This window comes from Ailuropoda melanoleuca, chromosome 15 (assembly GCF_002007445.2).
Source record: "Ailuropoda melanoleuca isolate Jingjing chromosome 15, ASM200744v2, whole genome shotgun sequence".
Taxonomy (NCBI): domain Eukaryota; kingdom Metazoa; phylum Chordata; class Mammalia; order Carnivora; family Ursidae; genus Ailuropoda; species Ailuropoda melanoleuca.
The window spans coordinates 18,978,544-19,004,019 of NC_048232.1; the positions used below are offsets into that span (position 1 = coordinate 18,978,544).

Here is a 25,476-nt window from a genome sequence, read left to right on the forward strand (position 1 = left end):
TAGGAGCAACCATAGGCCTCCCTATCTGCCTCCCCTCCCCCAACAAGAGCAGAATCTGCCCTGAAAGCTTGCCACATGGTAGAGGAGATCATTCCAGAATGCTATGAGTAGGCAAATGCACAAGAGAAAGTCCAGAGAGGCTGAGTTGAGCACGCTCATTTCTTCTCTCAAACTCAGTAGTAAAAGGAATTACTCCTTTCCCCCTTGAGGAGAGGCCAGAATTGTTACTCTGGGGGGAGACCCTGCATGAACACATGTGCTGAAGTCAGGAACTATGGACAAGGCCCTAAAATGTAATCCTACTCTCATGGTAATTGCCACTCAATCTGAAAACTGTTGAGGCAAAATTTATGACTAGTTGAGAGGATGAAGGTAATTTGCTAAAATTTGTATCACCCTGTAATAAAGTCATGTTTATCTACCCAATGCTGTAAATACGCTGAAAAAAAATGTCCCAGTTCAGATGATAAATTACATGGTCTCCCTAATTATAACCTAAAAGTGAAGTTTAGTTGACGATATACCTGGTTCTTAAAGGACATGACTAACACGACGTAGCAACACTAACATTACCTAGAGATTTTACCACATGTAAACCTGATGTGAGGGGCATAATTCGACCTAAGGTATGACCAGATAAATTATAAGCAAAATTATTGCAAAATGCCATATCTCACTGCTGTGACTCTTAGGTATTAGACGTCTACCACATTAAACATTTGCTTTATTCATGAAATCAACATTGGAACATATTTATCTTATCTGAGCACTAAATTACTTTTTTTTTTTCTTCTCAGAGATTAGCCATAATTTTAGGGCTCTGCAAATCACCCTCTTCAGTCGCTAGTAATTAAACCGTTAATGGCAGTACGATAAATAGTAGGCTATTCTGATCATAAGGAGAACAAAAAAAGTATCCCCGTTATATAATTAAGTGTGAGAGAAAATAACCTATCATTAGGCTTAAGTTTGGCTCATTATTTTTATCTTTTGCCACCATCTTCTCCCCCTCACAGTCACATTCTTGACTGCAGTGGTATGTGCGATGGCCATGGGACCCCGATAAGCTCTGACCTGAGCAGAATGTTCAGGGCGAGAGCACAGGATAAGGATGAAGTATTTAGTTCCTTCACTGTGCAGACAAATAGCTCAGTCTTAAGTGGGGTCTCCAGTCCTTTCTTTGTTTAAAAGATACACACACACACACACACACACACACACACACACACGTACGTGTGTAATTTGCTTATTGTCAGTCCTATTGTATTTCTACAACATGAGTGATGATAAGCAAATGATCTTACATTTTTATATAAAGAATGCCACTTAGTGTTAGCCTTCCTATACCAGGATAATAGAAAAATTCAAATGGACGGGAACTACACCAATGAGGGACACAACATCTTAGGTGAAATAAAATCACTAAATAGACAGCCACTTCCTAACACAGCCGTGGCCCCATCTATTGGGATAGACTGCCTATGCGACCCCCTTTTTTCCCAATAACAGAACCCAAATGTATTTAGGAGCATAGCCAGACCCCTGCCTAGACCCAGAGGATGAATTGTTCTAAGTCAGGCACACTTTGCTCCTTCCCCTTGGCCAGTGATTGCCCTCCCCACCACCACCCCCGGTGCCCAGCTCTGGCCACAGGACATTTGTAGAAGTCTTCCCAGCAGTGTTCCTGGTGTTTCTGGTGCAAAGGGGAAAGACTTGCCAACACAGCCCTTTGACACTTTGCCCCTCCACCTTTTCCATTCCCCAGTCACAGGGATGCAGCCACAATGAGGTCATCACAGGGAGGTAAGTCACCATACTAAGGATGACAACACAGAAGGAAAGGAACCTGAGAGCCTGAGAACATGCACTGCACCAACACTGGACCTCTTACCTCCACGCTTCATTATGTGAAAATCCCACCTATATGTTAAGTGTCTGTGCTAGGGTCTTCCTGTCACTGGGGACCATATGCACTCATAACCAAGATACTATCCTAGTTACTTTCTAATTGGGAAAAGAAAAAAAAAAAGTGGGCAAAGTTGATGCCTTAATACTCAGTAAGATACCCCAAATATTTACCACTGCTCTGACCACCCCCATTGAACCCACCATGTCTCAACTACAATTAGAGTTAAATCAGTTCAGTGATGCTTTCTCCTCTTAGCCTGGTCTCTTTCACTTGGTATGACATTAGCTACTGGCTGAACTTCAATGACAGATGTAGAAATGTCTGAGGATATTTCCTTTTATGGGAACTCTTTTTTTTAAGATTTTATTTATTTATTTGAGGAAGAAAGAGAAATAATGTGAGCAGGGGTAGGGGCTGGTGGGGGGGGGAGCCAGGAGATGACCCACTCAATGGGGAGCCCAATACGGGGCTAAATCCCAGGACCCTGAGATCATGACAGGAGCCAAAGCCAGACACTAGCCTACTGAGGCACCCAAACATCCCTCCTTTTACAGGCACTCTTAACCAAAATTATCGAGAAAGTCTTCTCACAAATGAAGCCATATTGGCTCAATACGTCGAACCCTGGAAGTAAGAACCGCAGGTCCCTCACTGTGGGGTCACAGGGCGGGGGACACTCATAACCAAGGCTGTTGCCCCAGGTTCTCTTAACACAATCAAAGCTCTCTCTGGAGGGATAGCCATGGAATCTGATGCTTTTGGCACTGGAAGGATTTACCCACAACAAACAATGTTCATTTGCCTGGAAAATGCTCTTTCTGCTGCCATGCAAGTGAACACCCTCAAAAGGGTTGAACCAAAACACTGCATCACAGGCTTCATGCAGATGTGCCCAAGTTCGCTCTGCAGACACTCTTGATGCCTAATTTATCAGAAACATACAAAAATATCCCCTTTAACCTAATACGGCCTATGACCACCTGACAAAAGGCTACTAGATCCATGATTCTGATGGGTCAGTATAGTTAATAGATTTGACTAATTCAAGGAATTCATTAGATAGCTGACCAATATGCCCAGAGAGAGAGAGAGAGTATCTGGGGAAATAAAAAGCATTATGTGGTTAACAGAAAAATAAAGGACATGGCTTCAGAGGACCAGGTAATTTGGGGAAGTGAGTTATGCAGAGGGAAACCAGGAAGAGTAAAAAAATGGAAAAATGCCTCACACCGATCCCCCAAAGTGAAGCCACCTGACCTGAAAAACATCCATTTCTTTCTAGGGAGAACTGTAAGTCCCTGGACTTATCTCTAGACCCTTCCTAGGTAACATTTGTGACACAGAACACAGTACTGCATGTGGGTGCCTAGCACACAGCAGGAGAGGAACAGCATGATGATGGCCAAGGTCTGGGAGTCGGGCAGACCTTGTTTCAGATCCCAGGTATGTGGCTCACTAGCTGTATGAGCAGAATGTAAGACAGCTTCTCACAGGTTCAAGTTGAAGACCCGTGCAGACCAGGCAAACAAGTCACCAAATGCATTCGGTGACATGGGCTACAAACAGATTGCCTTCAGACAGAAAGGCTCAGGTAAACACACCGATGTTCCTCTGGGATACAAGGGATTGGAAAACAAAAGGCACAGATCTGAAAATCTGTCTTTAAGTTTGAGACCTGGGAAAAGGCCTGTGCGTTAAGTGAAATGTAGGCCACTAAGCGGGGGGGGGGGGGGGGGGGGTGAGAAACAGGAGAGGACCTCCACTGGAGCTCCCAACTAACTCCCCAGGACCATTCGTCCACGTCTGTATCTGTTTTCACTCCATGACCAACAAAACTCAACTACACATTTTAGACAACCATCTAGTGACGTAGACAATATAATAAACATGAGAACTTCCGATGTAAGTTCATCGGTTCCATAGAAAAACACCCATGACGCAGACAGTGGATAAAGCAGTTAGTATTTAATAAACACCTTTCCAACCAAACTTCGAAAAACTAGAAAATTCTACTGGTCCAATACATAAAGTCCTTCCAGTAAGTGTCAATTAAAATTTGTTTTTAAAATGATGGTACGAAATCCTCCTTTTGGTTTCGTTTTAGAGACAAAAGAAGTACTTGTTCAGACTCTTCGTTGGTAAATATACAAATCCCAAAAATTAAAAAAAAAAAGAGTATCTAAAAAAGTATGGAATTCTATTTCGAAACAAAAGGTGAACATGTACACAGATAAAAATTAGGCCACAGTCTGTGATCGAAGTATTTAAGTAGTACAGACATTCTGCCATGCAGCATACATCTGTAATAAAAAGAAATTACTCCTACATGCTAAAGGAATAGCATGGCTTGGCTTTGGCAAAATGGTAAAGGCCATGCCCCTCACCACGAGGCTGGTTTTACAGTCACTGAAAAATGATCTTATCCAGAACAACTCCAGCAAAATCACCCACTCACTGAAGTTGCTGCTTCAGCTCCAATGGTTTATATAATACACTTTAGCTCATCCACAATTACCTTTTAATAAAAAACATAACAATGCTGGAAGAGGTACTGTTTCCGGAGCCATGAAACTTCAGGCTTTCAATGGTAGCGTTTCTATTACCACTATTTGTGTAATCAATAATAGGAAAGCTAAGAGAAACTGTGCAGGGAAATCTACGGTAAAAGCAAACACAGAAGAATGGCTAAGGATTAGAGGGCTTTGGGTTCAATCCTTTTCCCCACTGCTTAACTGTGTGACCCAGGCAAAATACTTAACCTCTCTGAGCCTTTGTTTCTTCACCTCTAAAATGAGAAAAACAGTGGAACCCCCCTCAGAAGCTGCAATGCCGGGCACATGGTCCTCGCTAAATCTTAACTAGGCTGATGTTATTGTTGTTGTCATCATTCCATTCTTATTATCATTTACAAGGAACTTTCACATGCAGTAGCTTAGTGCTCTCAGGTAATAGCACAAAGAAATACTCCATTTAAAATTCAATTACATAACGTACGGAAAGAGTATGATTTCCACATCCTCTGGCTCTTTCTGACAAACCACAAGGAGACAGAGAGTCATATATAAAATGTGACTGGATGGATACAAAAGTAATTTACAGATGTAGTAGTTAATAACAGCTAACATCTCTTGAGGGCTCACAGTGTTCCAGACAGTTCACCAAACATTTCAGATGTGTTACTGTTACTTAAAGATACTGTAATAGATGTTGCCCTTGAGGAACTGAGCCCAGTCTGGTTACATAACCTGCCCTAACGTTACTGTTAAATTGATGCAGGCAGGTTGACTTCAGAGAACATGCCAACACATCATCCACTTCCCCGGACTGACCTCCTTTGAAAACAAACATTTGCAAAATATTCTGATCGCTTCGTTCATTAACTACAACAGAAACAGCCAGTATTGAGCTCGCTTCTCTACAGTCCCAGGCCCTATTCACCTTCCATGAGTCATCTCTCCTCTGCCCCGGCAACTCTCTTACAGCTGTGTTAATGAGGAACATCTAAATGCTTTTCTCTGGTGAGCAATACTTTTTCCTTGTGCTTCTAGAATTCTAGTTTACATATTTACTGGTTTACCAGTACATAATTACTAGTATATATATATATATGTTGCATGGTTCTACAATTCTAGGATTCCCTGGAGATAAGATATAAACTGATCCCAGTTAATGAAAAAAGTCATGAGAAAAATGCTCCTTTTTACTAATACCATCATCATCTAGTTCAAGCTTCTTACCATGCAGTTCAGTAACCCATGAACCCCAAATTGTAAATACACATAAGGTATATATAGATATATATTTTTTCCTGGTTTCGAAAACTATTGCATTCATCAGAGTCCTCAAAAAAAATCCCCTAAATGTTTTTTTTTTTAACCATTCATTTAGACAGAGATCCTCCCAAAACAAATTTCACCACCATACAAATTTTAAAAGGCTTTGCGGTTCACCCACGAAATGTGCTCTGAAATGTCAATGCTTTAGGACTTCATGCCAGAGTGACAGTGAAATTCATAAGGAATGGCACTCTGGATTAAGAACACAGAGACCTGCTCCTACAGGAATTCTCTGTATAGGTGACCTTTAAGAAATCAACAAAAATTTCTGGACTTTGCTCCATTATTTGGGAAATAATTGTGTTTTAACAGATGATTGCAGGGTTTTCTCCCCAACTCGATGATTCGATGATACACACACAATGCAAAATAAGAAAAAATTACTTAAGCCACTTACATCACTAATGAGTTTGGTGCATTTTCTGGCCAATTCCATCCTCAGGTCTTCAATAACTGGCTTAAAGAACACCTGTCCAGAAAAACAAGGAAAGGAAGCATTTTTTTCTAATGATAAACTTAGAGGAACAAATACCCTTCTTCAGCTGGTGTGTTCCCACTTACCGCGTCGTCTTCATCTTCCTCTTCCTCTGTTTTTCCCTCTTCCATTTCATCTTTTGCATCCTCAAACACAGGAACCCTCATTTTTACTTTTTATGTATAGAAGTTTTGGGGGTTTTTTTTCTTTTTTCTTTTCTTTCTTTCTTTCTTTCTTTTTTTTTTTTTTGAATTCACGAGGACAGGCCCTTTCTCTGGACTATAGCACCCTTGAGCTCTTGGAGTCTCTGGAGTTCTGGCAGAAATGACCTTGCCCAGGCCTCATCCCTATTTAGCTCACACTTCACCCTCTTATCACAACTGCGTGTGAGTGGACGGATGGGATTGCAGAGATCAGCCAGGGCCAGCCTCCCAAGTGGAAATACCACTCCAACAGGCAAAATTCGATTTTGTGACCTTTTAAAGTCAACATTCTCTAAACTGGGTAAGCAATCCAAAAGAGACGATTTATGTGTATTTCACTAATTTAATTCATTCATAAAATAGCTTGAAAGAGACTTAAAGATTGTGGGAAAACGACTCCACTATAACACTCAAGATAGCACAGTCCAAAGCCTGTTATCTCAAAGATTTCTCAACTCCATCTAAATAAAGCTTTCCCTGGAACGTCAGACATATCTTGGATTTGGTATAGTGAATGCGGATCATTCAAACTCATCTTGTTAACCTAAGTTAAATTTTTTATGAGACAAACACATACTTCTCACGTTCTAAAAGGTACTAACTTTAAATTAGCTGATTAAAGCCTAGTAATTTATTATGAAAAGCCCTTTGAACCACTTCAAAGAATGTATTCTGAGTTAATTATGACCGTTAATCTTATATTGCTATTGTATTATTTTAATTGTAAACATCATTAAACACGAGAAGTTGCAGTTAACATAGGTTGATATATCATTTAAGAATTCTAGAAACATCATTATTTCAAAAAAAATGACCATGCTCTTCTGATTCTGCCTATTGTGTCAATTTTTACAAATTCACTAGTTTTTATATTATTAAATATTCACTCTTTATATATTCCTCAATGTGTACTACATGCCTGGAAAAGGTTGGAAAAATAAATTATACAATATTTATAATGTTGTATGTGTCATCAGTTATATAATTATAAATATATTTCTCAAAAAGTCCTTTATTGTCAATTTAGGCAATAACAAGGCTCTATACAACTCATAATTTATCAGTTTGGTTATTCAAACCTAGGGTAAATTAATTTTCACAGAATCATAACAATTCAGTGTTGGACATAAAAAAAAATACCTCATGGTGAATAATGAAACTAATTATAAAATACAACTTTATTCCAAACACAGTATTCTAAGTAGACAAGAATCATGCTATTTTCTCTAGATATCATATCTAGTTTTAAATTTTCTTCTTAATTGCTTTGGCCTTACCTAAACTAAAAATTCTGACAAGAAAAATATTCTAAACGTCACTATATATAGATTATTCCTCAAGTTGTTTTCCATGAGGCTAACGTTCCACAGAATACTCTAGAAGGGGAAGGGGGTTTCTTAAGCAAATGTATTTGGAAAAATCTATGTGTTCATCTCTACCCCTATCACTTAGAGATCTACATGGCATAATGACAAATCAGAAGCTCCAAAAAGACCCACAACCAAGAAAACTATTTAAGTCTCCTTAATCCAGCATTTCTGAAATATGAAATCCTATTCATCTAATCTACCTACATACCATTTTTTAATGATACCTGATGCTTCAGAAAGTTAACATTCTTCTGTGAAGTATTACTTAGGGAAACATTATCCTACTCTGAAAAAAAAAATGTTGTATTCTATAACAGTTGTTGGTCTTTTTATGAAATGATTTTTGATACAGGCTAACTTAATGGCATCACATATCCTGCTTACAAGCAAAATGCCAACAAGAAGTCCCCTAAGGGTGCTGAATTTGGAAACCTTTACTTTTAAAATAACAACTAAGTTATTTTAAACATAGCTGTGTAGAGAATTCTACAAGGAAATTCTCTGAGCTTTGTATTTGTTCCATAAGGGAGCAGAATGTGTGAACTCTGTTTCCTTCAAGTCTTCTGCCAAAAGACTGTTCTAATATTCTATAGAAGATCTATTACATTATCTTTATTTGGAAAAAGGGAAGAGCAATTTCTATAAGCTTTTCTAGCAAACTTCTAGAAGTGTGGGGAGGAAATCTCACCAAAGCTACTACAGATGACTGTGTTGCTCATAGTGACATCTAATCCCCATGGTGAATTACCTTCAGTGGACTTCAACTGCTGCTTTTTCTCATTTCCCATCATGTAATACATTCTTATTGACTCTCCACTGTGCTGGCAGAAAATAATCTGTTGCGATTATGCACAGAAGTTCTGAAAGCAAAACCAAACACCACATGCAAGGTAAACACACATTTTCCATTTGTGAATTTTAGAGTCAGAATTTTAAAGCCAGAGGGATCCTTAAGAAATCAATCTTACTAAAAGCCCTCTCTTTTACAGAGGACAAAATTAAGACCAAGAGAAATTCATTTTTTGTCTCATTCACAAAGTTATCCAATGGAATACCAGGACCAAAACTTAACCGGAGCTTTATGTTCGTTCATTCAAATAAGTGTCGCTATGCCAGGCACTGTGCTTGGTGCTGGGGACGTAATGGTGAATAAAGCATACTCTGTGCTAAGATAAGGCAGAAAATAAAAATTTTTAAAAATCATTCAGGACATGCTGGATGAACTCCTTAATGGATTGTTTGGCAAGCTACATACGTTATTTCTTTCGATTGAATGTATCTTTTTTTTTCCCTTCATTTTATATAATATAAAATTCATATAAAGTTTTCTTTTTTTTTAAAGATTTTATTTATTTGAGAGAGAGAGAACGCGAGCATGAGTGATTGGGGGGGTTCAGAGGGAGAGAGAGAAGCAGACTCCCCACTGAGCAGGGAGCCCGCTGCAGGGCTGGATCCTAGGACTCTGGGATCATGACCTGAGCAGAAGGTAAGACACTTAACTAACTGAGCCACCCAGGAGACCCCAGAAGTCTTTAATCTATTTACAGTTTGATGTTTTTGTGTAAACAAATTATTTCCATAGCAACTTCCAAGTCCCAGGGGTGACTCAGGTCTTGGGACAGAGTCCTTGGCCAAGGAAACTCCTGTGTACCACTAGCAGGGGTCCTGCAGTGCTCCCCTGTCTGCAGTACTCTCTGTCTGCAGTGCCCCCTGTCTTCAGTGACCCCTGTCTGCAGTGCTCCCCTGTCTGCAATGCTATTAAAGTCACGTGCAGTAAGAATTGACCAGACTATGACCAATTTTTCATACTTATTTCACTTTCTCCTCTTTTCTTGATAGTGATAGAACACGTGCTTTTTGCCAACATGGTAATGTTCCAAATGAAAATCCATAATAATTCAAATAGTTGGAGATTCAGTTCTGAGTTGAGGAAAACTTCTATAGATAAACTGAATTTTTCCACTTTAAAAATTAATTCAACATTTCTTATTACAAAATATCCCCCCTGAATGGTTAGGTGAGAGAGGAATTAGTTCATCTGACTTGTTTGCCTGTCTTGGCAGTCTTCCATACCCTCGTTTTCAGTTGCCTGGGTTCCTTCTTTCTTCCTTTCTTCTTCTTTTCCTTTCTTTTTTCTTTCTTTCTTTCTTTCTTTCTTTCTTTCTTTCTTTCTTTCTCTTTCTTTCGTTCTTTCGTTCTTTCTTTTCGACTATCTCCCAGAAGGTTCTTGCTTCTCAGTTGAACCCCTGGTCATTTTACTTTTCCTCACATAGTTCCTCATTGTTTGGCAACTGTCCAAAAGAGAACTTTACTAGTAGATGAGGGGATGAAATTGTTTCTTCAAACCAGAAATGTAAGCTCTTTTGGGCAATTTGTCTTCTTTATAAAAGGCAAGAGCTCCGCTTAATATTAGCCCAATCTATTTTTACAATTTACATTCATTAAGCCCATCTTCTCCTTTTTAATGGCCGTTTCATTACTGTTTGTTAATGAGAAATCAAAAGAATACAAAGCAACCTGAGTAATTGTCACCATTACTAATTATGCCATTAAAATAAGATTTAATAGAATGGTTTTTTGTATTCACACTCCTGTTTTCACAAGTAGAGATCCTACCCACAAGTGAGAGCTCTATATCTAAGCCGGTGTTGGGGGAGAAGAACAAGAAACTGCAAATCGTTTTTGGCACAATTTCCGGGCTGGGTGTGGTTGGGATGCCAAAATCAAAAGTATTGTTCCAGATGTATTGACTGGGGAGGAGGGGGGTGTTCTCAGTCAGAGCCTACATTAACATAAGCATCCAGAGAACTGAAGGACTTCGATTTAATTCACTGTTTACTTGAGACATCAGTTCAGTATGAATAACAGTGAAGCTCTTACAGCCACTTCCATAGGCCTTCCCGCTGAGAGGAACCCAAGGTCTGATTGGCCTCCGGAGGCCTCATAACCAGAACCAAAGGGTCAGACACAATCAACAGCTTGGCTCTCCTGAAAAGTATCCCTTTCCTAGAATTTTGTGTGAGATGTGTCAGGAAGAATTGTGAAAGACTTTGAAACTGGCAAAAAAAAAAAAAAATCACCTCCTGTGTTATCTAGTGTTACCTTCTGGCTAATTTGGCCTTTTGCTGTCTTTGAACTGCTTCACCAGACCACAAAATGTAAAAAACTGATAACAATGCTAATGATGCTTTATCCATACAAATGCAAATTAATTGTTTCCTTGGGGGGAAAAAAGCAATTGATGACCGGTCCTGCCAACAGAGCTTTTTACCTTTATTTCTAAATTCATTTCAGCAATTCCTTATTACTCATTTATGCGTGTCCTCCAAAGTCACCTTTGAACCAATCTTAACGTCTTACTGGTGCCCTCATTCATTAATGAGTTAAAATCTTTTAAGTGTGTTTAAGTGTGTTTTATTTCATGAGAATCGTGACTTCGCCATTTAAAAAAATATATATCCTTTAACAGATGCAAATGATTTAATTGTCCTCATCGCTTTCCTTCAACACTCAGCAAAAGTAGAAAGGGAGAAGATATCACCAGACAAAGCGCTCTGGGCTCTCAACTGTGAAACAGAGCTGTAACAATTTTTGGTGTTTATTGAAATTAGCTTTTTGTTTTGTTTTGTTCTCAGGTCCAATCTCACTTGACTATTGGCAAATTCCACACATGTGCTTGTATATATGTACATTCACACACACACACACACACACACACACACACACACACACACCGTCCACATGCACTGGAGCAGAGTTAATTCACCGCAGCTGCCAGTTCCCTCTTGAAAAGCATACAAGGCCTCAATAAATGCAAAGACTTAATTACTTCTCACATCTGGAAAAACTTGAATATGAGAGTGGATTTATTGAAGAAGCTCTTTGCTTGGCTGTCAACACAGTATCAAGAGCCAGAGAGAGTGTGCGGGCTTGATCACTGTTGGCAATTCTTTAACTCTTCAGAGATAGATGCTCTACCAGTTAATTCATAACATGTCCGAAGAAGCAGGGACAGGATTTATGAATCTTATGAAAACACAGGGAAGTAAATGATTTCCTAGTCGTTTATGGAGAAAAGCTGTTTTTGTCATGTTTTCAGGGGGAAATAATCATATATTAAAATGTGGAAATAATGAGGAAATCCTCAAATTCTGGGAAAAGAAGGGAAGGCTTTTGGTGTTGTAGGGCACATTAAAACAAACAGCCATTGGAACAATAATTTACATAAACACATGCAAAGCTAGACGATTTTGCCCTTTTTGGAGAGAGTGTAATAATGGTCCTAAAAGGGGAGTAGGGGAGTTACATGAGCTCATAACAAGAAGATTTAGTAGAAACCAAGCACGGATCCCCCCCTTAGAGAGGATATTTAAACCAGAATTAGACAATGTGATGGAGGTTAGGGAATGCATCCAAAGAGCATTTCCAACGACCCAAAGACAAGAGTTGGAGGAACCAGAAGTTCAATGTCACTGGAGAATACAATGGAGAGAGAAGAGCGCAGCAGAGCAGCAAAGAGACCCGCAAGGGGGGACCTCAGGGGACAGACTGATGAAGTAAATGGATGGAAATCGCTTATCCTAACACAAAAAGCTTAAGCCAGTTTGAACCACGAATCCTTTACAAATAACGGTTTCTAGTCAATTAACTGCGGAAACAACACCTTAACACCTCCTCTATTCCCTTCATATGCCTCAAATTTAATTTTTACCCCTTCATTTTATCATTAGCCAATTTAAATACACTGTGTATCTGGAATTTATGAAAATTCATAGTGAAGAAATTGCTCCCAGGTTTGTTAGTTTAATGAAGAAAAATATTCAAGGGAAATATATGTGTGTTATATATACCACCCAATAAATGGACTTTATGTTAAATGTGGTTAAAATATAAATTTCACACTTCCACATTTCTACAATTACAAGTTTATTACTGGAATGCATCTATTTTTTTTCTACTCTTTCTTAAATAAGTGATATCAATGTTTCAACAGAAACCTTAAAGCATCCAATAACTATACCTACGTTCAGTAAGGATTTGTTTTATCCTGAAATCATGATTTCTTTTTTATTTAAGGTTTTACTTATTTATTTGAGAGAGGTAGAGAGCACACAGGAGCAGGAGTTGGGGGGGGTGGCTGGAGGAGAGAAGGGGAGTAGGAGAAGGAGAAGCAGGCTCCCCGCGGAGCAGGGAGCGCAACTTGGGGCTCAATCCCGGGACCCTGAGATCATGACTTCATCATAGTTGTAAGCCAGAGAAAACAACAAAACTAATCCTCAAAGTTCAGAACTTTTGAAGCACTAATTTCTGCATCTTATTCCAATTGTTTCCATGGAGTGTCTTCATGTATAACTCAAAATATAACATCATATCAAAATAGGATCATAGTTAAAGCAAATGTGTAATTAAAACAGCTGTATAGTGATGTTTTAAAACAGTTGGTACCCTTTGAATAGTGAGAACTAGTTGAACATATGTTGGGGGTAATTTCTGAGTACTTTATCTTCTTTATTATTTAATATGTGTGTGTGTCTGTCTTCATATATTTCACCATGCATCAATATTTTTGTGCGCATTCTATGGGCCAGAAACTATTTTAATCTCTGCAGCTAATCAATGAACAAAACTGATAAACACCCCTACCCACCTCTCCTATGTCAATCACATATTAGTTATCAAATATTGATTGAACATCTACTTTATGCCATGAGCTGTAAATATATTGCATTCAGGGGAATATCAGACACTGAATACACATATGATAGTCAATATTCACTAGTATATTCAGTGAAAAATATGAATTTTCTTTGACTATGATAAAATTTGTGGGACTTACAAAGCCTAATTTTAAGAAAGTTGTGGCATGTTTCAAAGAATTTCTATCGATGTTCAATTAAATTTGTAGATGTCAATTTTCTATCCTGTTTTACATTCTACATCTATAGATGCTTTTCTCCATTCTTTTTTTTTTCTCAGATTGCGTGTGTGAAATTTTCCTTCATAACTCCAATGTGTTTGGCATACTTTTGATTTGTTCCTAAAGTGGCATCCCTCAGGCCATGTCTATCTGTGATGTTTTAACTATTTCGAAAATCATTCTCTGGAGCAGCTCTGTCTAGTAGAAATATAATGTGACCTACGTATGTAACCTTAAACATTTTAGCTGCCACATTAAAAAAAAGAAACATATTACGTTGATTTTATATTTGATTCAGCTCAATTTATCCAGACTATTATCATTTGAACAGGTAATCAACATGAAAAGTACTGGGATATTTTACATTTTTTTTATACAAAGTCTTTGAAATCCAGTTGTATTTTAATTTTATATTTCCACCACATCTCAATTCGGATGAGCTCTTATTGGATAGTGGTTATTGCTGCGTAGTGTAGCTGTATGTAATGTGATAAGACTGTTAATCATTAGCTCTTTTTCATTTTGATTGTATATACCTTAAATGTGAAAAAGATACATTTAATATTAAACTTCTTAAGATGAGAATTTCAGAATCCTAATAAGCAAGCAATAAAAACTGCCATTTAATTTCGTTTTCAGACCTATTTAAATCAGTCCTCTGTACGGGAATGTATTTTATTAAAGGTTTAAATTGTTCTTATAAATAATGAATTAACTCTTTAAAAGATGTTTTAATTAACTTCACCAAAGGTGTATTTTCAAAATGCTATCTTGTTTCATTAATGAGAATGACATATTTAAAGTCGCAGCCGTTTTCAGGATAAATATTCACTCTTTAATTATCTATCTAATAAATAGATAATTATATGAGTGAATAATAGATATTCACTCTTTATTTCTCTACCTAAATACAAAAAGTCTAAATAGTTAAATACCTTCCATTGCTTCTCCCATTTTTAACTCATCTAACCCAATTTAAAACACACCAGCGATTGCTCATCAGTTTGGCCAGGTAAATCCTTTTTAAACCATGTTCTAAAGCAATGTTACAATGATACTTTACTAAAGAGACTGATGGATCATTTAAAGAAGCAAAGTGTTTTACTGAAATGAGATTTTTTTTTCTATTAAAAGCTTTAAAATTTCAAATTCTCAACATAAAAGCCCTTGAACAATGAAGGGAAACACAGTATCTCTTATTTGTTCCGCAGAGGACCCAGTTTCTTTTCTCGATGGAACCAGCTAGGATCTTCAATGATATCTAAATGCAATGAAGTCCTTTGAATCAAAAATACTGTTACATGAAGTGATATCCAAGGACTTAAATTATATTTGTGCTATCCCTCGCCCAAGCTCTACTGAAAATTCTGGAAAAAGTTAAACTCTATGCAAAAATGGAAGGCAGTCAAGAACTCTTAGAAGCTCCCTGCTTGGTACTAGGAGAAGGCACAAAAGGGTGACCACTGTATGCCACGCACTGTACGATGGACTTTACACATAAAATCCCATTTAATCCTCACAACACCCATTTCACAGATGAGACACTGGGACCGGGAGTGGATAACTTGTACAAGTTCTCACACTAAGAGATTCCAACCCAGGTCTGCACTGCTTCAATCTGCATAAAATCTACGGAAGCATAGAGCAACAAAACAGTCAATGACTTTTATTTCTTTCTGGTAGTGATATTATTATTATTCTCTACCACCTTTTTCAATTTCCAACTTCCAAGGAATTGTCATTACCGAGAGTGATTTAAAGGAAGAGTGCTTGCGGTATGGGGACTATTGGGTTCCTGCAATTGGCAAGAACAAGAACTCCCCAGCAGTCAGAAACGATGGTAAAGCAGATAATAATGAAAGCGTTAGGAGCAACCTGGACCTGGCAGGAACCTAAGTTGAGAAACTTTCCTGATTTTTATTCATTAATGGAAAATTTATAAGCAGTAGTAAGCTGGAAAATGGGAGGGAGGGAGGGAAGGAATGAAGGAAGGAAGGAAGAAAGGAAGGAAGGAAAGGAGGGAGGGAGGGATGGAGGAAGGGAAGGAGCACAACTGGCCCAGATGAGTTGACATGATCCAGCAACACGAAACACTGTAAGTAACAACAATTAAAGCCTATATCTCACAGTATATGGACCAAAGGCTGCCAGTCTAGACTTATTGTGGTGATCATTTAGCAGTGTATACAAAAATACTGAATCAGTGAGTTCTACACCTGAAACTAACATAATGTTATATGTCAATTATGCCTCAATAAAAGTCTTTTAAAAACATTAAAAATTGAGAATATTGCAAGTATTCATTGAAAATAGTGTGACAGTAGTGACTTTTATAGTATGCATTCCCTGATTTACACAAAACTGATAAAGATGATTTGTCAAAAAACTGAATTCTCTAAACTTATACTAGAACATTAGGAAAAAATTATCCTAAAATATAAGGACAATAACTGTGGTAAAGAAATGCACTCTGAGCTGAAAATTCAAAGTTCATTTAACAAGATAGTTTATTTTTTAAACGTTTGTGTTCTGGCCATTTCTTTTAAATCTAACCATTTTTAAAGCACAGAATAGCTACTTTCAAGTTTTTCTATGACAAATTGTCCAATAAAAGTGAACTCTTTAAAGAATAATCACACTATGAGGGGCTCTTTTGTGTCAAAATTTTTACTTAAGTATAAAGTTTGCTGTAAAGGAGGTATTTTTGCTAACATACATTAACAAAGTAGCAAGGATACCTTTTTTTGAAGATTTTAAGCTTGATACCAGACCACTATTTTAATCCTCTGAAATAATTTTTCTACAGAACTATCACTACTTGTGCACCTGATCAAGGCTATACCTAGTTCCTTATTTTGAGATTTAAAGTCACTATATATGTATTTCCTTTGATAATTCTTTATGATATTTACTTACTTTCTCTTGTATAAATAGTCATGAGTTGGGGAAACCTCAGATTTTAATGTAATCAGAATAAATAGCTAAATTGTAGTGTCCTGTATTAAAATATTCATATGTATGGATTTTTAAGAAACTTATTACAATAGCTTTAGATTTGCTTATTAACAAACTTTACAAGATTTTTTTTTAAAGAGATCATTTAATTGCCGATTAAGTGTGGCCAACTCAAAATACAAACGTTCCTGGAAAGGGGTAAATTCTCTATATGATAAAATCTAATATTCTGGGATAGATTGCTGAAGACTTTATTATAAAGAAAATTATGCACAGTTTTATGCTTTAACTAGTACTTAATTTAACTTACCTTTTTTATTATACTTTAAACTCAGTATTGTATTAATTTTTTTTTTTACTTTACTAAAACACAGCAATAGCAAATGTCCTTTTTAAACAAATTATCTTTGTTTAAATATTCAAAGGTTTAAAGGTTTATGACATAAGGACTAACTAGTTTTCAAAACACCATCAAAAAATGTATCTTTCACAGTACGTGCCAGGCTTTTATGATGTTTCTATTTCAGAGGCAGGATCAGTGATTGCATTTGGAGCCATGTTTGACAAAGATTATAACTGACTCATGAACTATGTTACAGGGAGGCTTCTGCTCAAGTTCTTTATATTATACTGAAAAAAGAACACATGCTTGAGATTATATTCCACGCTGAATTGATAACAGAACATTGTGCTGTTTCTAGTCTGGCAAAAACACTATGATGAACCAGGCAAGAACGAATAAAGCACAGAAGAGATTAGAAGCCACTAACTCCTCACTGAATGAAGATTAATTAACCATCATTGGAAAAAGGGTGAATGCTTGGAGGCAGCGCTTCCAGTGTGCGGAGTGCAAAGAGCCCTGGCCACACGAGGAGGAGGCCTCCGAACTGAGTTTGAAACCCCACGCTGCTAGTGACCTGCCCTGTCGTGGCGAGTGTGTCATTTGAAGTCTTTGGTTCTTTATTTTCTCATCTGTCAAGAATTAGATCAGTCTCTTTGGGTTCTGCAATTGTATGTTACCAACCTTATCCACTAGTCACTGGGGTACAAAGAGTTCAAAGATGAAAACATCATCTGTCAACAAATTCTTTTATCAAATCACTTTTGGTTTTGGTAAAAGTGGAAGTGAAGTAAGCTGTACTGAATAGTAGACACTGTGCTAAGTCCCTTACTTATCTCAAGGCACATGCATCAACTCTAGAAGATAAATACTTCCATAATCCCCAAACTGAAGCTCAAAAAGGTAGAGTAATTTGCTTAAAAGTAACATCAATAGGACTAGAACCAAGATCTCCGGTACGTTTACACGTTTATGTATCCCCTCACTACATAAACCCATTGTGAGTTTTCAGACCTGCGATGTTATGCAGCTGGAATCTACTTTTAAAAACACCCCTTGCGTTTTGACTACAGATCAGAAACCAACCAGGTATGACCGAGTGGCTGATAAAGCATAAGATATTTATAAAACCTATTCCCATATACGTCAATTTGTTTTTAACTGCTACAAAGAAACAGCCTTTAAACAACCACAAGGACATTTTCATGGTCTAGTCTAAAAACTAGAGTATTAACTCAAGGTATCCATATATATGAAAGTATAAGTGGGTTCCATGCGCACATAAAATAGGGATGTATTCCCAAGGCATGGGAAATCATCAGCGATGTAGCTATCCTGAGTATATTCGTGGATATGTGTTCCAAAATCGATACAAACATAATCAGTGGGAAATTAAATTCTGATAGAGCCAAGAGCACGGCTTTGAAAAGCTTTTAAGCGTTTATCTCCACGATGATCTCATGGGGAGTTCAAGCTTGCTTTTCAAGCAACGACACTGTCCAAAGCTCTAAAAAGCAGATATTTATCATACCATTCAATATGTTGCAAGAGCTTCTTGGCAGTTTGACTCAATATGAGAAAATGAAGTTTTCATGTCATCACAAATGGGGAAAGAAATTGTTATCTTAAGCATTTGTCCCTTGCCTTGTCCCTCAATTTAATTAATATTCTCTCTCAAGGTTATAACAATAACTTTTCTTACTCTTTACCCTACTAATATTTTAGCTCTGTAAATATGAATGTGAACATGAAAAAATAAAAATCACTTTTTCAAAATAAGTTACACGACCAACACAACTTTATAATAGTTCTGTTTAATATTTTCAGTTGTACTACCACATCCCAAAGGAACGCTTGGAGACTGTGGCTTACAAGAAGAGCAAATCAATCAATGGCATTGATACATTTGAAATATAAATGTATATTGCCCATCTATATAGTATTTCCAAATAATTCAGTATTTGAATCTAAATATCCTTACGTGAACTACTATGTATAAATGACTATGTTAGGCATCACAAGAAATAGAAAACTGAATAAAATCTAGCCTTTCACAGAGATGAGGCAATTAAAGAGTACACTAAAGCTATCAGAGAATTAAAGAGAGCTGTGAGGGTTCAGCAGATGGAAGAAACCAGAAATATCAAGGAGGCTTTAATCAAGGAACACTCCCTTTGATCTGCACATTATGAAGATGAGCCAGTTTTTCGTAAGTGAGAAAAGGAAGGATGGAGAACAGAGCATAAGCAAAGACAGCAGAATAGCCAGACAATGGTCCCCACGAGAAATAAGTGCAGCGTGCGTAAAGGAGGTGCAGGAGTAAGGAATACTCGAAAGGCAGAATAGGACTGCAGCAAATGTCAAGCCAACCATTTTATATATAATTCAATCAGAAATGTTGCATCTTGAAGTTTTAAGCAGAGGAGTGACCTATAAATCCAATATAGAAAGATTAATCTAGTTGCAACAGACTGACAGGAAAGGGAAGAGAATATCAGAAGATTTCTGCAAAGTGGGCCACACCAAAAATAAAGACCAAGACCAGGGTCATGAAGTTGCCAGAGGAGAGATGCTAGAAAGATGTAGGCAGAGCACCAGACAAGACGTGAAGAACGAGAGGCCGTTCTAAGGTATTTCAAGTTGTTTGAAAAGAAAGGGAAGTGGGCTGGGGCATGGCATGTGGAGTCGAAGGTGGAGTTGTTCGGGTGGAGGACAGCCATCAGCGAGGTGTGCATGGTGGTCAGATTAGGGCACTGGCTCAGTTCGGGACCAGGGTCTGAGCTCAGGGAGCCACAGGCAAATCGTGGAGAAAGCAAAGAGGACAAGTTTCAAAGGCATCTCTTAAAGAATGGCAAAGGGTCCTCCAAAGGCACTGCTGATGGTTTGTACTGTACATTAAGAAAAAAGCAGTGCTGTACACTCCTCAAAAAAGATCTGCTGTGAGACAAGGACAAATTTTCTCTTTTCTGTTTCTTACCAGTTCTCAAAAACTAGACTACTTTGTTTTAATGGAATGCTTCATTAAAAATATTTATTGAGACACCATTATAGGGTTAGGAACTTGGAATACAACCAGATTTATTATCTTCTCAAAGGTGCTTTTAAAACCGTTTACATATTCTCATCTGGTTATAAAAACGACAGATGTTCATGGTTTACTGGAAATAGCAAAAAGCATCAAAACCAAGTGTTTGAAATACTGCATCAGGAATTGCTGTCAAATTTTATCAAATGCTTTTCCAGCATTAGATGGCTTTTCTTATTTGACTTTTTTATTAAAATTAACAGCATATTAATTTTATGATATTAACAGATATCCTAGTATCTAACCATCCTTGCATTCTTGGATAAAATACTACTTGCTCTCGGTAGATTATTCTTTAAATGAAGATGATTTCAGGGTGGCTCAGTTGGTTAAGTGTCTGACTCTTGATTTTGACTCAGGTCATAATCTCAGGGTCATGAGATCGAGCCCCATATCCAGCCCAGCATGGAGCCTGCTTAAGATTCTCTCTCTCCCTCTCCCTCTGCCCCTCCCCCTGCATGCTCTCTCTCTCCCACTCTCTCTAAAAAAAAAAAATGAATATAATTTCATAGCGTTTGTTTATATAATGATATATAAGTAAGTAATAATGCACATTTACGTTCATGACTAAGGTCATTTATGTTCCTGAACTGGAGTTTTCTTTGGAGGCTATTTTCCTTTTTTTGTGTTCTATACCAATTTATGTGCCTTTGGAATGGCTGTTCCCTGAAAATAGGACAGACTCAATGATAAAGCTACATTAATTGTGCCAATAAATTTACCTGTGTGAACTATGCTCAGGTCCCTGGCTCTCATTAGCAGGCTGTGAATCACACGGCCTGACTGTCAGGCTATAGCTCATTAGACCAAGAGCAGACACTGCACTTGGGGAGATGAAGTGCACTGGCTAGCCAGTGACTAATAAGAATATGTTTTGTGAGTTTGAATGAGGAGACATTCAGCTGTAGACAAGCAGATGGTGGTGAGTGCTGGGGTTCCAAGGGCAGGTAGACTTAGGCAGGTGGCTGTTTTTCAATCAGATGCTGAGAAGCAGGCTAAGAAACCCTGTGTTCAGAGAAAAGCAGAGACCAAGAATCATACAATCCCTAAAAGAGACAGTGATTTGCTTTCTAACGACTTCACAATCCCATGAAGTCCAAACTCCTTGTTAGAACTTTTTTCTCTGACATTATCGCATATCCTTCTTATATATCCTTTTTTTCTTTAGCCATTCCTTGGAATCAAACAGCCCTAAAACAATATTAGGGACAGAAGCCTTTTAGAAAGGTAATTATTTCATAATATTTTTCAATGTTTTCCTTGGTTATTGCTTTGCTCAGCTTTTCTAATTCCTCTAGCATCGATTTTGGAGGTCTACATGTTTCTTTCAAAAATCCATTTCCTTTATATTTTCAAGATTTATTAACATAATGTCCTCTTGTGGGTTCTGAATTTAATGATAATCTAATTGGATTCTGAGCTAGAAGAGGTAACTACACATCCAGAAAGATGTTCTAAACTTGTAAGGAATGTATGAGAGAGTAAAAATAATGGAAATGGGGATTTTAAATTATCAAGACAACTTTAATAATAAATTTAATATACACTGATGAGTCCAGCTCTCAAGATTTGCTTTTTATATATTTTCTTAATAGAAATTCTTTATAGTACAGAGCAGGGATCTAATAAATGGAAATACATGAACCTATCATTACAACAATATTTCACCAAAAAATACTTTTAGACAGTTACATATACAAAGCACCAGGCTTTGCAAATTTTAAGATTGATGCTTTAAATTGATTCTGCAAGTTAACAGAACGTATTTATATCCAGAGACTAAATGAACATTCTATTAAAAACATAATAACTAAAACTCATTTCCAAATGTTATCATAACCTTATCACTTAGTTATATAGCATAGTAAGACATAAAAGACTGCCTTTCTATGATAAATCCTGATTAACTAAGTCATCCCTTATTTCAGAAATAGCTAGCCTTTTATTTCCTAGGTGAGAAGTGAAACATAATGAATCACCAGGTGATTAACCAGTCATCTAGTTTGACAAGATATTTGATGAGTACAGATTACTAAATGTCAGAATTCTAAAACGACAGGCAAGAACCGTCGCTTGTGGAGTTCCCAATTTCTTAGTCTACGCAACCCTGAAATGTAACTATACTGGAGCAGCAAAAAAGAAGGGATGGAAATAGAAGGAAAATCCATTTTATTTCTTTGAATATTTTATTTATTTCAGAGACAGAGTACACACACAAGCAGTGGGGAGAGGCAGAGGGAGAAGCAGACTCCCCACTGAGAAGGGAGCCTCATGCGGGAGTCGATCTTGATCCCAGGACCCTGGGATCATGACCTGAGCCGAAGGCAGACACTTAACCGACTGAGCCACCCAAGGGCCCTGGAAAATCCATTTTAAATATGATAAATTTTAAATGTAGGAACATCTAGTGTCTTATTATGAAATCTTTCTCAGGCAGCTCTGAAGAAAACAATTCAACTTGCAAATACTCCCTAAAAGCTTCTAACCTTGTTTAGGGATAAAATGTGTCCCCAGCTGAAGCTCCTTAAGGCAGCCGACTGTTTTATTCTCCGCCACTAGAGTGACAGATCAGTGATATTTAGAACAGCATTTACGCATCCTGCACTGCACTGGCTAGCAAGAAAAATGATTAGAATGCCAACTAATATTTTTTTAGTCTTAAAATTTAAGAAAGAAAACTTTACTGGTTTATGGATCTATAGTAGCCCATATAGGTAATTTATAAGTAAATATAAAATATGCTGGGGAATGAGCTCAGGCTTTTACTTACTGATAGGAACAGCATGGTGGAAAAGATGAATTCAGTGCACTAAATTATCAACCTCCCGATGACCGGAACTACTCTGGTTTACCCTAATAATCCAACGTGTGCCTAGAACAGAACGGATAAGAGCATTAACTTTTTACAAAATTAAAAATCTGCTTGTGAATCCAAAGTCTACTGCTTTGTTGTCTCCCAGCTACACAGACACATGCAAAATGACACTGAAAATGTTGCCGGCAAAACACGGTCCTCTGTAATGGACACTAATGTAATTTCACACTGCCCTGATACATTTCATTCATTTCTCTCTTGAAAACGTCCTCTCCACCATTTCTCCAAGGGAACAAATGTATAATGGCAATAGGGTTTTTATCCTTCTCACTGATATGTTCATTGATGTCACAACTAAAGTAAACGGGGGGATGTGTGTTGCTGAGCTTGTTGGCAGTTTGAAGCAGTTCAGAAAATGGCTATTTTATTTACTTCTCATTGCACATCCGGCTCCAAACTGTTGACAACTTCAGCCACACATCACTATGTATCACATATCTCATCTCTAACTCGGAATGTGGAACAACTTGGATCTGGCAAAGGCTGGAAAAAAATCAAGGTAGTTATGCAAATTTTGATATAAACAAAACTTGCAGGGAGATGTTCAGCCAACATAGAAAAGGAAACTCCCTCTGAACATCATATAAAATGTGTGAGCAGCAAACATATCTATAAAATGAATGTGTTTTTCTTCCTCACACTGGCCCTCTTCACAGTTATTCTATTTTATTTTTCAAGACCCTTCTTTGTGTAGAAGCTGAGATCTTATGATGAATATTTGAAGGAAAAAGAATAAGAAAAATATTTTTTTTAACTCCCCCCTCTTACAGCCTGGTATAAACAATTTCATTATGTTAAAAGAAAGGTGATACCATAAGTGGAATTTAATATGATCATCGAGGAAACAAGGACAATCATTTCTGCTAAGGTATTAAGAAAATAATACAATCCAAAACGATCTACATGGAACACAATGAGCACAGTGGTTAAGACACAGGTACCAAGGTTAAACACCATGTTAGAATCCAAGCTCCATCATTTAGCAGCTCTGGCAGGTTGGTCAAATTATTTAACTTCTGAGAGCCAAGCATTCCTCATCAGTAATACTAAAATAATAAAGACCGCATCCCTAGTTGGGTTTTATGACAATTAATAAAGGTCATGTATTTAAAGACCTTTGATCAATAGACTTTAATAAGTGCTTAATAAATCCTTAATATTATTTTCATTCTCTCAGAACTCTTTCCACGTAACATGACCATAATAAAGCAAAAGACTATGCGTTTAGAAATTCTGGAAATAACTGAACAAAATACTAACATATTTCTGTGGGTCAGTATTTGGGTTCTCCAAGTGTTCTAAAATGCATACATTATCACTAAAACTAAATCATGTGTTATTTTAAATATTCAAAACTAAGAACATATTTTGTGGCAAGAGACGGCATCCAACCATGATCTAGTTCCTTGCTAAGAGACTAATCACCCATATTTTCTGAGAAAATCATATCTTTATGAGAAAATCATTCAATGTGTTAGTTGAGAACATGGGTTCCAGTCCCACTGCTGACCCCTGGGTGATTTTGGATGAGTTTGTATAACCTCCGTAAGCCCTGCTTCCCTTCCTTGCAGAAACAAATAATAAATGTAGCCTATGCATGAGTTATCTTTAAAAATGCTTCCATTTCACACTTTCTGTTTTTATAAACACAGGAATCATGTCACCATGACTTTTGTTTAAAAAGGATTTTTAACACCTATTATAAAGCCTCTATTATTAGAACTGTGTGCTACCGAAGCATTCATACATGGAATGGGATCAACAGTCCAGAGACAGACCCAACTGCGTATGATAAAGAACATTCCAGTCAGTGGGGAAAAGGAAAATGCCTTAATAAATAATGTTAGAACAACATGGGAAACGAGTATCATTGGATCCACTCTCAAGCCCCACACCAAGATAAATTCTAAATGAGACCTTAATGTAAAATATGAAACTGGGGAAGATCACAGGGAGGGATTACTTTATAACCTGAAACTGGGAAACCATTCTTAACTCAAAATCCAGAACCCACAGGGAAAAGAACGACCATATAAAGATAAACCTGACTACATAAAAATTAACATAAATAACATAAAATTTACACATAATAAAACACTATAAACAAAATAAAGATAGTTAGTGGGGGGGGGTAGTCATTGAAACAGATCTGGAAGGAATGACAGCCCCCATAAAAGGAAACTTAAAAATTCAGAAGGAAAGCTCAACCACCCAATAGGGACAAAAGCTGAACATACAAAGCAGCAAGTTCACAGCAAAAGAAATGCAAATGGTCCTCAGCATTAGAAAAGATTCTCGCCTTTGCTAATGATAAGAGAAGTACAAATTAAAACATGAGGCCCCATTTTTTACCTTTCGAATTAGCAAAAATTCCAAAAGTGTACAAAATAGTCTGATGGTAGGACTGTGGAGAAGTTGGCCCTCTTGTATACTACTGTTGGGAACACAAAATTATCCAACTCTGATGGCAGCAAACTTTGCAATATCTAGCAAAATTACAGATGCATTTAC

General features: G+C 37.3%; 1 protein-coding gene across 1 annotated transcript in view; it reads right to left on the reverse strand.

The window, feature by feature from the left end:
* NEBL (nebulette) overlaps positions 1–6,907 on the reverse strand; it is a 123,636-nt gene extending 116,729 nt beyond the window's left edge. The window contains exons 1-2 of the mRNA XM_019801214.2: positions 6,307–6,907; positions 6,143–6,214 (exon numbers count right to left, since the gene is read on the reverse strand). Of these exons, the coding sequence (XP_019656773.2) occupies positions 6,143–6,214; positions 6,307–6,387 (153 nt within the window). The 5' untranslated portion in view covers positions 6,388–6,907. The remainder of the gene's footprint in view (positions 1–6,142; positions 6,215–6,306) is intronic.
* Between the last annotated feature and the right edge of the window lie 18,569 nt (positions 6,908–25,476).